This window comes from Hippopotamus amphibius, chromosome 5 (assembly GCF_030028045.1).
Source record: "Hippopotamus amphibius kiboko isolate mHipAmp2 chromosome 5, mHipAmp2.hap2, whole genome shotgun sequence".
NCBI classification, from domain to species: domain Eukaryota; kingdom Metazoa; phylum Chordata; class Mammalia; order Artiodactyla; family Hippopotamidae; genus Hippopotamus; species Hippopotamus amphibius.
In genome coordinates, this window is record NC_080190.1 from 102,312,607 (window position 1) to 102,330,994 (window position 18,388).

The window sequence follows — 18,388 nt, forward strand, 5'->3', positions numbered from 1 at the left end:
CTTGATGAAATTGTGTAAGATTTCATTAGCTTATATTTGAAAGCCACAGAGCAAGAAGATAAATCACCTTAAAGGAACTAAACTAGAAAAATAAGAGAAAACATACAAAGTTGATGTCAGACCTTTATTTCTTTGAAAAAAGGTGGCTTTAAACCCACAAAGCATTCTTGGTGATGTTAAATGTTTTCTCTCCGCTCTTTAATAAGGAACTGGCAGTCATTAAGTAGCAGAATTTCAGTTGGGCAGAGCATAAATACTTATACTCAGGTAGTTTTGCCTCCTATCCTGAAATATTTTCTTAAAATTTTATATTTATTTAAAAAATATGCCTTCTAGAAATATAAACCATAGTGTGCCTTCTGTCATGGATTGAGGACCATCTGACTTTCAATTACATGACAAATTAATATGTTCTAGAATACAGGTCGTTCCATGAAAAGTGAAGGCATATAGAACATATAATATGCATATTAATAAAGTTATGCTACTTTTATTATTGCACTGATTTTGTGGCATTACAAGCGACAAAAATTCAAACTGAGTATTAAAGCTAAGTGCACCCCAAAAGAAAGATACACACCAACTTTGTTTTAAAAGAAACAGTATTTATTAAGAAATTATACGCTGAATTCTTCTACAGTCTGCGAAGATGGTTTCTTCCATTTCCACAGCACAAGACAACAGCAAGGGGCATCTCGCAAACACTTGCAATGTTGGGGAATGGAGAGTTCCTGGTAATAGGAGATGAAATGATGTATGTACTAATTTGGATTTTTGGATCCAAAGACAAGACAATCTTCCTTGCCAATCTAGTCCTCACCTGTATTGGCATTAAAACCTGTCCATGGGATCTCCTACCCAGGCTGAAATATTGGGTAATAATTGGGTCATTTCAGTTCAGTTCAATCGAGTCGAGAATGCTCAATTTCATCACAGGTCAAACCAACAGTCTTTTAGCTATTGAATCACATCTGAAATATCTGGATTATTTATTAATAAAAATGGTGCTTATTGAGGGCAGAAATATAACTTTTTCAAGTATTTTATCCTTATGATCAGAAGCACTTTAAACTATAAATTAAAAATAAATTATAAAAACTAGCATACAATGCATCTTTTCCTTCATGACATTGTTGGAAATAAGCTTTAAGTGTATAATTGCAATAACACCTGACTTTTATATATGATCAACAGTAAAACATGCTAATCATAAAAATAGCTTTTACAAATATACATTTGTATACAGTGTCTCCCTTACCATTCATAAATGTCCTTCACATTTTAAGACTTTTAAGACTTAAAAAAAACCATAATTAGCAAAGGGAAAAACACATTTACAATCTAAACCATAAAAATCTGACAATTATACAACTTAGAACATAGAAGAAATGGAATTTCTAAAATTGAACAATACTGTCTTTTACTTATTTAGGTTTTTATAAACTGAACCAAAGATGCTGTTATCCAGTAAGAAACCTCCTTTCACATTTCTGGGTGTTGTCACAGTTTCTCTTTTCTGCTTTCATGGCATCATTCATTACTTCAGATCACTTTATCTGTAGAAACTGAGAGAAAAAATATTTTAAAATATAGAGATTTATGTTTCATTGCTGATAGCATGCATACATATATAAATTCGAATTTAAGGCTTCATTAGGAGAAGGATAAAAGAAGTCAGATCTTTATGACAAATACTTTTGAGAAGCTTAAGTTCTCAGATCCTTTGTTGTACACAGCACTTAAATTATGTATATTTATAGCATGATATGATTTTTTAAATCCAGCTAATTTACTGACTGAGATCAACAATTATTTTTCAACCTGAGTTCTTGTCCAGGTCAGAAGAGAACGACTTGAAGTTCTCGGCTAGGGAAAGAGATTTGGATTGCTCATGAATCTTTGCTGTCCCTAAAGAGTGAACATAGGATATGTTCAAAGCTCCTGGAAAAGGCTTTGAACAGTGCATTCCTAAGTCTTATGCACCTGGGATAGAAGAAAAAGCCAATATAGAGCTCTGATCTGAGCTACACAGTCTTGGTTGTCAAAGAAGAAAGCTAGAGGCAGGTAGAATGGTGAGAAACTCATGAATGCAACCACGAGCCAGAAAACATCATAAAAGAGTCAAAATTCAATTGGTTGAAGAACTGGATTGAGAAATTATGAATATGAAGATGAAGATAAAATAATGCAAGATTGTTTAGATTAGTGGAGAAAGGCATGTATTTATCTTGGAATCCTCTTAATTTCAAGGTCTTTCTGTTTAGGTAAAGAATATAATTACACCTCTTATTTATCAATTTCAAAGGCTTTTTGGAGTTAGATGAGAAACCTATGATATATCTTAAGAGTCAAAGACAAGCAACTCAATTTGGTTGAGAGTTGCTGTTAACAAGAACATTGTGCATCAGTTATCAGTGTTGGGGGAGCAGCATACCTTGCAGTGCTCCCGGTTATCAATCCCAGGGGAGAACTCCAAACATTGCTATCTTTGTATTTCGGTATCAAAGTTGTCAAGGAAAACCTAACACAGCCAAGCATTGGATGGAACGACCTCTAATAGTGTGTGCTGATCCTTATGGTTAGTGAGTCTCCTTGGCAGCGGATGGAGCGAAACTGGTCTATGAATATCCCTGTTGCTGCTGTAGAAGGACCCGGAACCCACTCTCATGGAGTCTGAAATACTGAAAGATGGAGGCGTGTCTGAGGACCACTGATGTACATGTTTAAGCAGAACAAAGGAACGCTTATTTAGCTTAACACAGGGAAAGTATTTCCATACAAGGCTGTAAGACTGACATACACCGTGTGGGCTCTTTATTTCTCCGTAAGAAAGTATTTCAGACTCAAGGCCCATTCTTATGTGGCTGAGTGGGGGCTGACAGCTCACATGCACAGGCTGCCTTTTCCAACAGTTGCTGACTCCAATGAGTAGCCAGAGAAATAGGCAACTTGACCCTTTATTAAAGTTTTGAGGCCTGTGATATAGAGATTATGAAAAAGACTGATAAGGCAGTTGAGGTGGTGAGAATTACTCTGGATGTCTGCAGCTTCACATCACAGGTACTATTGCCTGAATGGTTTTTTCTCTTCCTTCATGGGTATGCAGCTCTCACACTCAAGAATAGATACACATCTCAATAATTTTAGTTAACTGGATGTCGTCTTCCTTAGTGAGTACATATTCTTTTAAATCTAGGAAGATTTACAGTTGTATATAAAATGTTTACAAGAACAGGAATCATTGTACTAATATTTTTGTGTTAAGAAATCTGTGAACATTTGGCACTGTAAACACATGTTATTTCAGATAATTTAGTCTATTAGTGTGACACTTATGATTTCAGCTCAGCATGTGCAATTAAAAATTGAGACATAAGATTTCAGTTTTGTGATCTGAAATCTTACATCCACGTCTTATGTTCATGTATAATATTGGCAAGTCTAAGAAAACTTTAGGCCATCATATCGATACATTTGACTTACTAGATTTTTAAGAATTATCTCATTCTCAGAAATATTTAGTTTATTAAACCAGACAAATGAAGTACTTAAAAACATGATATATAAAACGTTAAATTTACAAATGCCATTTACAACATTTAATTAACTAATCAGGGACAATTATTTTTCAAAGGACTCTTAGAAGTACTTTGTAAACTGTGTTCTACTTATAAATATAATCCTAATAATGGATGTCTAACTATTTGATTTAAAAAATTTCATAAACTAAACAACTAAAAATAACAAAATATTTACCCTTAATAGTCTTTTCTCCAGTCAAAGCATTAAAAAAAACATATCCCCAGGAAAGAGACTTTCATGCATGAGGCCTAAGTACCTTTTGATATGTTGATATTCTCTCTCTCTCTCTTGCTTATTTGCTTCTCTCCCTCAGCCCTCTTTCTTTTTCTTCTTCCTCTCTTCTTCCTCACGCAATCTATACTATATCCTCACTGATCAAACATATATGTATTTTTAACAGTGAAAACATTATTCTTTGTGTTCTTTGTGTACTTCCAGGCTGTGTGTATGCACATGGGAAGAGTCAATCAGTCTTTAAAGCACAGAGTCTTGAACTCATGGTTCAAAGTTGGTGTGCTACTTTTTGCATGGCATAAAGGAAATTTTGTACATTTCCTGTATGCACATATCAAAAATCATCCCTTATCAATGTGAAATGAATACTTTAATAAATAAAATTAAACTTAACCTAGAGAATGATACTGACATGCAAACATAAGGCATTGTGGTTTGGGGGTTTTGATGGATAACACCTGTGTGCAGGAATGAATCCAGACTCTTTATACAGTTGCACTGCGCACTTTCCTCCAAGGCTTCCGTTGATCTCTTTCTTATTACAGATGGAAGATGCTTAAAATACTGCAGCAGCTGTGTATGTAAAGTTTACCAGGTTACGTGATGGCTGATGACATTAATTTAGTATATTCTTACACCATCCTGCTTGTCTCAAAAGAGGTAATGAATGGTTGTTTAGCAATGGTCCATTTTAAGAAGAAAAAAGCAGCCTGCAGATTTTTTGTGCATATTCCATTACCCCAGTACGATTTCTCTTTAACCCTTCCTTTATTCCTTGATGGTAAATGATTACATAAAAAAAATTATCCTGGGAAGAAGAAAGGTAGGTTTGGAAATTATTTACTGAAGTCTTACTTCTTTGCCATAAAACTTCAAAGCATTTGCCTGTCACTATTACAAAACAAAAGCTTCATTAACTTTGCATTGTGAAGTAGGTGTTATTAACCAGATGGATATGTCATGAATATAACTCTCCTTACCTAAAAACAACAACAAAATATATTCACCCTGCTTTCCATAGAACTTGTAGTCTGAGAAAAGACTAGCTGTTTGCTTCTAAAGGCATGGGAGAAAGGAACAGCTATGACATTCTTACTGCCTTTTTCTCAAAAATGACAGTCACTTAAGGAGTCGATTGGTTTAGTATAATGTGAAACTAATTGTGCTTTCCTTCTCTTGAATAGTGGGTAATTTATCTACTGGCTGTATAGGAGCTTGGATGCTTTTAAAACAAACTCTCCTGATGATGAATGCTTTTTCGACTCTCAATCTCTCCTATTTCTGAAAAACAACAAAAAGAGCCACTCAAATGGGCTTAGTTTGCATTGAACCAAGCAATTTACTTCTATTTGGCAAAGATGAAAAGAATAGTATTAGTCTACAGGGAAAGCACATTTAATTTTAAATCTCATGCATTAATATATTTGAAATAAAATAGGTACAGCAACATATTGAATAAATATACCTTATTTAGAGCTCTACCAAAAAAACTGTAATACTTTTAAAGAAATATTCTTTCATGTCAGAAATGCTTCTGTTATCATTTTTCTATTTGAGATTTAAAACTAATAAATAAAAATAGATAACCTATATTTCTAAATAGCATCTATAAAAGCAAAAAAGGTAAAAGAAAATATGTGAGTAATGCAGGCTATATAACATTTTATGGAAAAGCAAATCTCATGAGCAAGAATAATCTATACTTGTTGTCACCACTAATCATGTTTATTGAGTATTTATTCAGCCATTCACTTTTTGTAGACAACGTGAATACATTTGGCTTTTACAAATCCTTCATTACAAATGAGATCCGATTTAATTCAATTCAAATTTCTAAATAACATACACAGATTCCCAGCGGCGACTGTTTCATTACAAATTAAAACTTACCTTCTATTAATAAGCTCTTGGGGCCAAAATTGCATTATACGCTAAGGCGAAAGAATCACATCAAAAACTCCATAATGGAATGAAAACCAAGAGGGCAGTTAACTGACTGGAAAGGCTACAAATGAAGGCAGCTGCTCTACTATGTGACACTTGGAGGCTGATAGTCTCCAATCCTGGTGCTAGGGATAGAACAGGATAATTAGTTTAGAAATCCCACTAGGGGATTCAAGACAGAAAGGGAGTTTCAAGGGAGTTTGGGAGACATAAGCTAATGACCACTCAAGAAAAGAATCCAGTAACCTAGCAACAATCTACACTACTTTGAAGGAAGACCAGGTACATCCAAGCACCAGACACTCTCAAGCCATAAACTCTGATAGTTAAAACACAAGACAATAGGTATGGGGTTACATGGAGTCAGGGAGTTAATGGTCCTTGGAGAGTAGCACTTCTGCATGTAGCCAAGACAGAAATATAGGTGAAAGGGGATATTACATGGAAACATATATTAAAATACGTTACCACCCTTTTGCAAATATACATACGATTTAAATAGCGCCATGATAGTCTCAGTTAAACCATACAGGGTCAAAGGAGGAACTAATGTAAGCCTTGACGTCTGCCCAAGAATAAGGAAGAAGGTGATCCCCCTTCCCACTTTCCTTTTGTTTATGAAAATAAAGTCTTCTCAGTCCTCTCAGAGCCCCTACCACCTGCCCACCTGTATCTCTCATAAGCATCCTAGGGCTAATATATTCCCTCTTTGCCTGCCACTTAGCCTCTTGCTGAATTCTTTCTACAATGAGGCAAAAGAACCTGAGCTTCAGTAAGTCCTGACACCAGATGAGTGTTTTCAATTAAAAGACAGTGGGTTCGAGTCACCTTCTAACTCAGGGGTCATGTGTTCAAGACCCAATCTGAGTTTTGGCTGGTTGGAGTCCCACCGGAGAAGGAGTGCAGTTTCACTGGGGTGATGACCATTTAGGGAAGGAGTGCAGAAAACAAAGGAGAAAACAAAAGTGTAGCAACCAGCCAGAAATTTGGAAATAAGACAATCAGATTGTCTTCCAAGACTTTAAGATCAAAACTGAAATGATCAGGGCAGAGAATATGCAATGAACTTAAGACAGGCTGAAGATTTCAGGGTCTTTGAGACTTGATTAGCACATAATTGAAGCTTATTAAATCAGCCAAATGGAAAAAAAAATGTATTGATCTAAGCATCAATTTGGCACTGCAAGCACAGAAAAACAGGAAAGTCTCAGAGGGCAACTTGGTTGTGCCATTCAGGGACTGTCCAAAGGAGAAGGTGGCCAGGCCCTGGAAGTGAACTTGGCCTGTAATGACAGGTATATTTCTATTACAGACATGGACACATCAGGCAGTCTAAGAACACTCTATTCTAAATCCATGCTTTCCAAGTAGAACTTTTGATTACAATTCCAAGCAGTTTGCTTTATTGGAGGAGAATACTCAGGTCAGAGAACATTGGGCTAGCCTCTCTTTCAGTTAGTCTCCCTACAAATACATAAACAGATCTTCTGATTTGATAGGTCAGCCTATTCCAGATTAGTTACTTCACATTTGTCTGAGGTACTATTCCTGTCCCAGCCTGCTGATAAAGAAGTTTTGGGAGGGTGGGAGGCTAGTCTCAGGCTCTGGACTGTGGAGGCTGGTAATGAGACCTTGTGGCCCTGCTCTGCTATCTGATCTCCTGGTTTCACCAATGCTTGCCATGTGCATTTCAAGGTCAAGCAAGATTTATAAAGCTACATGACAAGGAATAGAGGACTTCATCAAATATGAGCAATAGGAATCAGAAATTATCTAACCCTCTCCTGCTATAAATGAAGATACTAAGGCACAAGCAAGTTGAGAGACATGTCCAGGTAATTGGTGGAAGCCTTGACTAGATCTGGGATCCTGACTGCTACTAAGAATTCTTTTCATTACACTCTTGGTCCTCAAACTTTAGTGGGCTTCAGAATGACTGAGTGAGTTTGTTAAGCTCAGATTGCTGAATTTCTGTTTTTTAGTGCTGTGGGCTGACTGTTGTGTCTTCTCCAAATTCGTTTGTTGAAATCCTAATGCCCAATGTGATCATATTAGGAGGTAGGGCTTTAGGGAAGTGATTTGATCATGAGATAGAACCCTCAAAAATGGAATTAGTGTCCTTCGAAAAGAGGCCTCCCAGAGCTCCAACACCCCTGCTGCAATGTTAGGACACAGTGAAAAGATGTCAGTCTATGATCTAAGAAGTCGGCTCTCACCAGACACCAATCCTGCTGCTGCTGTGATCTTGGACATCCCAGCCTCCAGCACTGTGAGAAATAAATGTTTGTTGTTGATAAGCAACCCAGTCTGTGGTCTATTGTTATAGCTGCCTGAATGGCCTAAGACAACTAGGTCTGAAATGAGGCCCAAGAAATTGCATTTAAATCTTTGAGTGATGCTAATCTGGGCATCCCGCTCTTGGAGAACCATTTCATTTCACTGTTGAGAGGCAGTCTTCGTGGGCCTCTTGCTCTGGCACACGTCTTGCTGAGTGCGCTAACATCACAAAACTCTATTTTTTCTCAAAGGCCACTTCTCAGGGTTATTTATTTGGCTGGCAATCCTGAGAAGTGAGGACCGTACTCAGGAACGTATCCCATAATTCTGCAATAAATCTTGTTTCCCTCTGGACAAAGAACAGGTTTGCTTACTGCTTGCTAGGAAACTGGATCTCCTAAACTCAAGGTCTCTCTCCTGTGGTGCATGCAAACTCTACCTGGCCTTCCATCGCTGATGTGGGTCTTGGGTCCAGGAAACCAGTGCAAGAATCCTGAAACTTGTACTCTCTTGCTGTGAGTAGCAGGTTCTTTTGTTTCAGGAGTTTCTTGTCTTCTATTAGAATCCACGGAACTAGGGATGTTTAATTTATTGACTTGTATAGTTATTTTGGTGGGAATTCTCCTGCTCCAGTTGTCCTAAATACCATCAAACTTATTTAAATTGGGTGCAACTTATGACCCAATCTATAGTACACATAAACTATAATGATTCTTGCCAAGTTATGACTCCACTAGCCAACTGTCTTCTGGACGTGCTACCTGGTCATTCTTACTGCTTCTTTCCTATCTCCATCCCATTTTCTCTCTCCTCATTTTTCCCTCTGATTCCTAACAGTTCAGTTTTATAATCCACAAACATTATTCTGCCCAATATTCTCATGCCTTTATCTTATTCTCCATCTGTCTCTCAACATTCATGAAATAAGTATGACCAAGAGACAAACCCTAGCTATTTATACTATAGTGGACCACATATATCCTAATCATTAGGCTTTGTTACTCCATAACCAAATGGAAAGATGAAAAGACTGGGAAAATTAGTCATCTTCTATAGCATCATTGGATTTACTACATAAGTAATGTTCAGTTGTTTGATGTCCTCTCATAAAAAGAAGGAAAATACAAAGCAATATTATAAAACCATCATAAAAGTAAAAGGAGAAAGAAAACCAATGTTAATTTTATTTTTTATTGTTTTATTTTTTTTAATTTATTTTTTTTGAGGTACACCAAGTTCAATCATCTGTATTTGTACACATATTTCCGTATTCCCTCCCTCCCTCGACGTCCCCCCCACCCTCCCCGTCCCAGTCCTCTAAGGCATCATCCATCATCGAGTTGCACTCCTTTTGTTATACAGCAACTTCCCACTGGCTATCTATTTTACAGTTGGTAGTATATGTATGTCTATGCTACTCTCTCACTTTGTCTCAGCTTCCCCTTCACCCCCCGCCCCCCCAAACATCGAGTTCTCCAGTCCATTCTCTGCATCTGCATCCTTGTTCTTGTCTTGTTACTGAGTTCATCAGTACCATTTTTAGATTCTGTATATATGAGTTAGCATACAATATTTGTCTTTCTCTTTCTGGCTTACTTCACTCTGCATGATAGACTCTAGGTCTATCCACCTCATTACATACAGCTCCATCTCATTCTTTTTTATAGCTGAGTAATATTCCATTGTATATATATATGCCACATCTTCTTTATTCATTCATTTGTTGATGGGCATTTAGGTTGCTTCCATGTTCTGGCTATTGTAAATAGTGCTGCAATAAACATTATGGTACATGTTTCTTTTGGGATTATGGTTTTCTCTGGGTATATGCCCAGGAGTGGGATTACTGGATCATCTGGTAGTTCTATTTGTAGTTTTTTAAGGAACCTCCAAACTGTTTTCTGTAGTGGCTGTACCAACTTACATTCCCACCAACAGTGCAGGAGAGTTCCCTTTTCTCCACACCCTCTCCAACATTTGTGGTTTCCAGATTTTGTGATGATGGCCATTCTGATCTGTGTGAGGTGATACCTCATTGTGGCTTTGACTTGCATTTCTCTGATGATTAGTGATGCTGAGCATCTGCAAACTGATGTTAATTGAGCTTTATTTACCAAATCCAAATAAACTGTGTTCCTATAAATATTATAAAGTGACTGCCAAAATTTGACTTTCATGTTTTAGTTTATGATATTGATGGTATAGATACAATATAAAGAGTTCTTGATATTGAACTGAAAATAGCCATGCATGTAAAATTACATTTAGAAGTGCCATATTCTTTAGGGATATTTGGTTTGGGACGTGGCTTACCATATGTGATTTTTTAAAAAACCTCTTTTCAGAGTTAATCACATCATTTTTGTATCTAATTACTGATATCTCTGATATTAGTGTAGTAATAGTTTTTACATCTAGACACACAGATCATCTGTGTTTCTGGAGTACCCTTCATTTAACTGAAATCACAATTAATACTCATATAAGAGGGAAATGGTATCTCCTCTTTTGGATTCATTATAGGAACAATCTGTTTAGTGTGGTAAAATGCAACAATGTCAGGAGCCATACACTGTCCTCTCTATTGTTACTCCAGAAGCATTAGTGAATCACAGTAACAGTGGTTAAGCAGGTGACCTAGGATTGTAGAATGATCTTCCTAACCAAAGCAGCACGGCTTTCCATGGTAATCATTGCTGATGGGTACGTAGTTTTGGCTTGACTAGCCTGGGGGGATACAGAACTCTTTAGCTCACAAGGAATCTTGCTCCATTGAAAACAGTGGTTAGAAGAAACTTTGCTTTTTTGAATCTAAATTTGCTAACTGAGACAAAACCTAGAGAGCATGGTGACAAATCAGATAGCCAGACAGAATGTGCGAGGTATAGAAGTACCAGGAGAGCCCCATCTATGGGACATGGATTCAGGTCATTTCTCCAAAGATGGTAAGGGAGAGGAAGGCAGAGACCAACTCCAGGGGGAAGTAGGCTGGTATCAGATGGAACATTAGGGCACGAATCTGAAGAATAAGACTTTCTTGTTTTGATTCATTTATTCATTTATATTTTGGGACCCCATCTGTTCCCAGGAATAAAGCAGGATCCAGTTCTTAGAACAAACCTAGAGAAACTAATAAGCTTACAGTAACAGAAACAACAAGAGTGTCCTGTGGTCTGAGGCATCTGAATTACTTAGCTAAGACTCCCTTAATTTACCCCAAGTGGAGATTGGGTTTGGGCTATTCTTAGAATCTGGGACTGGGTTTGTGGGTATGGCCCACAATCATCATCATAACCTTTGTCTGTATGGTGTGTGAAAGTTCACAAAACACTTTATTCAATTCCCATTTGATTTTTATTACAAACCAGTGAGGTAGGTTGTTGGGCAAGAATCATCCTCATATTAATCACTAAACCTTGGATCAGATGGTGAGTATCTTGACTACATCAAACCCAGGCTGCTTTAAGACCAGTGCTTTCTCTAATATTCTGTTCTGTCCAGTGGTGAGAAGAAGGACAGTAGGGAGGCCGACTGGGCACATCATTAATTTTAGCACAGGTGATCTCAACTGGGATGTGAAAATACACTGGCGCTCCGATGATGTGGGACAAAAGAGATGGAATTACTGGGAAAGTACTAGGATTTGCATATAACCTACCACCTGCCTTTCTCTGTTTGGATTTGTTTTCAAATTCTGACTTGAATTAATTCAAAATCTTTTAAATTAAAAACTTGCTGTAGGCATCTGTCTAAAGGAGGGTGCCGAACCCTAACCACTAGGGAACTTAGGCATCTGTCTAAAGGAGACCTTTTATGTTGTAAAACTACATTTGATTAAGAAGAAAGAACATTTAACTTCAGAGTAAAATTATCTAATGTGGGTTACAAGTTTTATTTAACATGTCTGTGTAAAAATTTAATTAATACTGAAAAATAATTGCTAAATTATATGATTTACCAGAACTTGAATGTCCTGTTATACAAAGTAACACATTAATGTTTCTCTTAATTTTTTCCAGACTGTTTCCTGATACTTTCTGAAGATAATTATAATTGTGTTCTGAGTGTTTTGGGCTCACTGACAATCATATTTGAGAAGCTGAATTGATAAATTAGAGTAATTTTATTTGGCACATAACTTGTATTTGATCATGCATCGATTGCTGATTTCTCAGGCTAATTATATAGTGTCTAACAACCATTAGTTACTCCCAATGCTGGTAAGCATAATGGTAATTTTAGGATAATACTCCAAATTGCTTAAGTTAATTCCAGCGCTACAAGCCAAATGCTGATTAATGCTAAGATTACTATGAACTTTGAAATTTTACAAATTTTACTTCGGATAATTAGTTTTGGCACCACAAGAAGAAATATTTAAAAATTTATTTTATATATAACTGGAAATATGATTTAGAGTTGATTGGTTTAGAGGTTGAATTTTAAAAGCCCTTGGAAATTGTGTAGTTAATTCATGACCATTCAGAATAGCTGGGGGAAGGTTGTCATGGTTATTAAACAATTCTCATTTAATTTAATTAAATTTACTGTATACACCTGTCAAAGAATTAGAAAATAATAAAATAGCTTCAAGTTTAAAATTGAGCAAAATTCATCTGAGAGAGCAAGTGAAATAGTAAAATGAAAGAACTAATTATGCTATTATTGTAGTAATAAAGCCTTGTTTTTATCAGTATATTTGAGAAGCACAGTTAATTAAAAAATTCTTAAGGCTTAAAGCTTTAGATTGTTATCAAAATACTCTTAGCATTGAAATTATGCTGGATCTAGTAAAATCCTAAATGATTCAGAGGGATTTCAGAGTTGTAGTGTCTTGGATTATCATGATTATAAAAAAAAATCCCAGAATTGTAACAGACGTAGAAAGAATTGGAAATTGGACTTTATCTTATATATGACTTTGGTCATATCCACTGCTTGTTACTTTTTGAAACAGGCTTTGGATACCCGCTCACTTACCTCTGTTTCCCTTTTTATAAGAGAATGCAGAATTTGGACATAGTATCAGTTATATGGTCATTCTGATATGGATCAAGATAAGTAAGGGCTTGGAGCATTTTAATTCAATAAACATGAGCTGAGTTCTCTCCTAGAATATTCCTGTGAACAAACCTGTCCCCAAATCAGAAAACACACCTTTATTTGGAAAGATTTTTCCTTTGTAATTAGATTCCTCTAGGAAGTCACACTTTATGGACCTGAACGGAATGCTGCATCGTCCCCTGTTCATCAGATTTGACTTTGGAAATCCACAAAAGACTCATGATCACTAAACTGTGTTCTGTGCTAAAGAGGAAGGGCACTGTGTCTGCTTGGCTTTCTGTTGTGATCACCTACACCTGGTGTTTTTTGCTGAGTAAACACTATGTAGTATTACTTGGCACATAAATATAATATCTCCTACACCTGCAATGTACATCTGAAATTACAATATAAATGATTTCTACAGCATTTTACAAATCTTCATCTTAATGAAAAGAAGTCTTGAGGTACAAGGAAAGAAAGTCACTTGCCCAGAGTATTACTGAATGTGGTAAAATAAATCCAGTCCAAAATCACATTAAGTTGCCCTTATTTGAGGCCCAAATTAAAATAATATTTGATTTGCAATAACCATCATAGAATAGATGCCCTGTGTCTGAACGTAGGCAACAATGTGCTCTCCACACAAACCTTCCTCTAACAAATGTGCGTCCTTGGTGGAAGATGCTGGAGAAATAACGGTTCAGGTAAAGTTTTAGACAGAATGTCCCCAGTGACTTTGTCTGGGCCTCAAGAGCTGCATTTTGTCTAATGGGGTTTTGGTAGATGAGTGCTGGGAAGCCGGTAGAGAAGGCACTTATGACACTATTTTAGAGATTTTCTACTTTGCTGCTAAGAATATAGGCAAGTAAAAGAGCACAAGAGATTGGCTTCTGAGTCACAAAGAAGATTTACAAATATTTATTTGTTTATTTGCACATAACCTTAATACATTTTAAATAAATAAATTTTATTTTAGGGGCTGATAGACAATGCTATTTTGTAACTGGACTTCTATCTCACTTTTTTCTTCTTATAGCACTATCAATGCCTACATACCTATAAAGCAATAATAATAGCTAAGTTATTGAATATTTTAGTATAACCATCTCATTGGCTGAATCCAACTGAGCTATGAAAAGGAATAGCCAATTTTATCAGAAGAAAATATATCATAAGAAAATATCATACCTAAAAAAAAAAATACCATACCTCACATAGGAAAAAAATCAATTTTATGGGTGAATTTTTTCAATCTAATTTACTTCCAGATACAATTACTCGATTTCTGTTTACAGAGATAGTTCAAAGAAAAATGTCCTTTGCTTAGCATCAGTATTTGTGGAGACCAAATGTTATATTTATGGCCCCAAATATTAGAAAATGAAACATAGCTTAAATTTTAAAACAGTTTAAAATTCTGAGTAAAATTTGAGAATAACTGGTTTCACAGTTATCACTTTTCATATAAATATCCATACTATGATATTTCAAGTCCTTTAAATTCATATTAACATTTTTCTTATAGTAAAGGTTAAAAATTTTTTAAAAGAGATGACATTGAATGTTTTTTTACGGGAACAAAAATTGTTTCTTTTTAGCACACAGATAAAATCTGGAGGAATGAGGTGCAGTCAAGGTACTTAATTGAAAACCTATGCACGTGATTACAAAGTATCAAACTGTAAAACAGCATACTTTTCTAATGTGAGCTTACAAGTAAATTTGCATGCAAAATTTCTGTCAATTTCAAGTGAAAAACTGTGCAAGGCAAATGACTGCAGGAGGGTGATGGCCCATCAGAATGTCATTCAGTCATCATCTCATCAAGCATGAAGTGCAGGGCAACACGCCGGAGCCCTGTGTTCCCAGAGTGGTAAACAAACTGCTGCAGGTGCCCAAGACGTTGTTAGGTGGGAAGATGCATTAAAAACACTGACGTGCATCAGGAGAAAATTGTCCCTCTCAGTGTTCTTCCAGTTCTGATTGCATTAAAGAGAAATTTTCTGCTCATGCTTGTTCTGATGCTTCTCCATTACTGTCTGCCTTTTTTTTTTTAATTAGAGAAGAAACACAAGATTTTTCAACATATGAAAAGAAAACCCAAGCTAAATGTTAAAAAATGTGTTGTCTTTTCATTATATTTATTTAAAATATATTTCCTACTATGAAAAAGGACAGTATGGTTTTTCACTTACTGGAATGAACTAAAGTTTAGTTTTAAATATACATTTATTTTAAATTTAAAAAAATGTCAATTTAATTTTAAAAATTAAGTTAAAATACTACCAGTGGTTTATAGATATGGCAAAAATGATAAGGGTACAGCACAGATTAAAATTAATAAAATCTGTAAACAATAATCTGTGAAAATATCTAAGGTCACTGGAATCTTACAGACCCTGCTTGAACCCTGATTCTGCTTTTATTATCAGTATGACCCTGGGGAAGTTAGTTAACATTTGTAAAACCAGTTACTTACAAAATTCCTACTCCCCAACATTATTTTAGGCAATAAATGAAATGATGTATATAAAAACTCATGCTTATTCCTGGAAGGAAGTGAAAATGGAGAATATTGTTTCCTTTTCCTCCTTTTATTTTTTTGACTTGGAATGAAATAAAAGCCTCTCCTTCTCTGTGTGTGTGTGTGTGTGTGTGTTTGTGTGTATGTGTATGTATATATTATATCACAGTTTTTCATCTTTCTGCCTTTTTAAAGATAAGCTATTTTTCTACATTTTTGTGACAACTAAGCCCCAAAAGATTCCACACCCTGTCCAATTCACATAGATTTAAATGGCAGCTATAGATGTTACTTCCAGTAGACCACACACTAGCAAAGTTTGCTTTTTGGAAATGTTACTGAACATTATTAATATGTATTCCTAAAACTGCGGCAAGATAGAAAATATCAAATATGCACAAGGTATTCAGAATACTTATTAGGTTCCAGTTGATAAGAAGTCTTATCAGGCTTCCAAAGCCCTGAACTTTCATTTCATCCCAGGCTACCCTGGAGCTTGTGATTTTTCCATATTCAGAGGCATCCTAGAGACAGTGAAGGTTTGTGAGGGAAAATTCTGAGGTACAGTAGGGCTGATAAGTGTGGGCTGGTTTGCACCTGGGAGAGTTTTATGCACGGGAAACAGCCAGACATAGTCTCCTACTGCTTTGGTGGTAAAGGCACACAGTGTGTGTGTGAGGGGAGGATGGGGGGAGGGGGAGGGGGAGGAGTGGGGATGGGGAGAGGGGTGTTAACTGAAGATGCCCTTTTGCAATTCAAATACTGCCTACATACAAATTTCATACCACTGCAGGAAAATACATTTAGGAATTAACTTCCAGACTATGGGGCAAGGATTGTAAAAAGGCAGGCACCATTTGGACAATTAATTTCTTTTCCACTGTGATCCTGTCTGTTGAGCCATGAATAAAATTGAAAAAGGCCATTTTTTTGCTTTCTTTCAATTTCTGATTTAATGAAAAGCTTTCATACCTCTTCCCATTTCTTCTGTCACAGATTATTAGATTCAGTGTAGCTTGAACAGGTATAACATTAGATTCATCAGAAATACTGCAGTTAATGACTTTCTTAGCTTTCTTTGCTCAAGTACAAGTTTCTTGCACTGATACTTATCAAACGATCATAGTCATTTACCTATGTTAAAAATTTTTATTCTGAAGTTTTTAAAGTTCATCACACTTAATATTTTAAAAACTAGCGATAAAAATCAGTGAAGTCCTATGTACATAACACTTGGTAATGGGTGAACTATATTTGGAGCATTAAAAAAATTCAAAACTTGAAAAAAAAACGCTAGTCATTTGGTGTATAAAATTTTTAGGCCGATAAATTCAACCTCTTCTGGAAAAGACAATGGGAGGTCAGTATCTATAATGAACTAACTCTTTCTGGAAAATACCTATTAAACTATCCAGTAAAGAAACGTTGGAAAATAATCATGTAATTTGAATATATTTTAACACTTTAGATGAATGAATTGCCTGAAGTATCTAAGAAATAGCGTTTGATATTTACAGATAGAATATTACTTGTGAATAACATTTTAGATTTAGAATAAAGAAAATATAACTACAGGTTCCAGTGTTTTATAGATTTGATATTCTAGAAAATAGTAAGTATTACCAACATACAGATCTGGAAGAATAAAATGATGATAATTTTAAAAAATGTAGTATTCATATAATATTAATGCCAGAAAATTCAAGGACTATATTAGTATTACATCAGGGATCCAACATTCATTATTTAATAGGATGAAATAAACTACTTCTATATTCGTTCTTTGAATGTAAAGATAGGGAAGATTTAAGATAGTAATTTTCACCTGGTTGTTCAACAAATGCAGTGAACACACTCACATGAACTTCAGTGTCTGGAGTGTTCACTGACACACAATCGTCCATTTAAACACAGTAAACAGTGAAAAGGCACCAGAAAATTTAATGGAATATGCATATACTATGCTATGGTGCACAGAGGCAGCCTTAGAAACCAAGGAGGGAATATAGACAAAGTCTGGTTAAAATTTTATGACTCTAAATGATATTCCCATGGTTACAGTGCCATTAAAAAAATGCCCTTTTACAAAATGCAATTTGCAGTCTTTATGTTTCCCCTAAACTGAAGGTAATTCTAGTTAAAATGATCCTTTAAAAGTCAAAGGAAGCAAAGCTACACCTACTAGGCAATCAGTGAATTATTTATTTCTCATGAGTGGCTCACAGAGAAATGGAAACATTTTAACAAATATGTAATCAGTTTTGCTGAGCAGACTCACAAGCGCCTGTTCACATATTTCAGCATTATTTTCTTATAGAAATGAAATTATTTCTTTTGGTTTTCTTACGCTTTACGTCACTTCCTCAAATTATTTTTATTTCTTAAAAATACTGTATAATTTCTTTCATCAGTGTCTTATAGTTTTTGGAGTAAAGGACTTTTGTCTCCTTAGGTAAATTTAAGATACTGATGAAAGAAACTGAAGACAATGCAAACAGATGGAAAGATATACCAGGTTTTGGGTTGGAAGAATTAATATTGTTAAAATGATCATACTACTCAAGGCAATCTACAGATTAAATGCAATTCTTATCAAAATACCAATGGCATTTTTCACAGAACTAGCACAAATAATTTTAAAATTTATATGAAAATATTCGATACAAAGGACTCCAAATAGTCAAAATAATCTCAAGAAAGAACAGAACTGGAGGAATCACATTCCTTGACTTCAGACTATACTATAAAGCTACAATAATAACTTATAGGGGAATAATTTAT

At 35.5% G+C, this 18,388-nt stretch overlaps 1 protein-coding gene across 2 annotated transcripts in view; it reads right to left on the reverse strand.

Moving 5' to 3' along the window:
• Positions 1-584: 584 nt before the first annotated feature.
• RALYL (RALY RNA binding protein like) overlaps positions 585-18,388 on the reverse strand; it is a 726,682-nt gene continuing 708,878 nt past the window's right edge. Inside the window, exon 9 of one of the 2 annotated variants that reach the window (XM_057735922.1) lies at positions 585-1,565. In XM_057735922.1, the coding sequence (XP_057591905.1) occupies positions 1,548-1,565 (18 nt within the window). In that variant the 3' untranslated portion in view covers positions 585-1,547. The remainder of the gene's footprint in view (positions 1,566-18,388) is intronic. The other variant, XM_057735921.1, reaches the window with a different exon arrangement.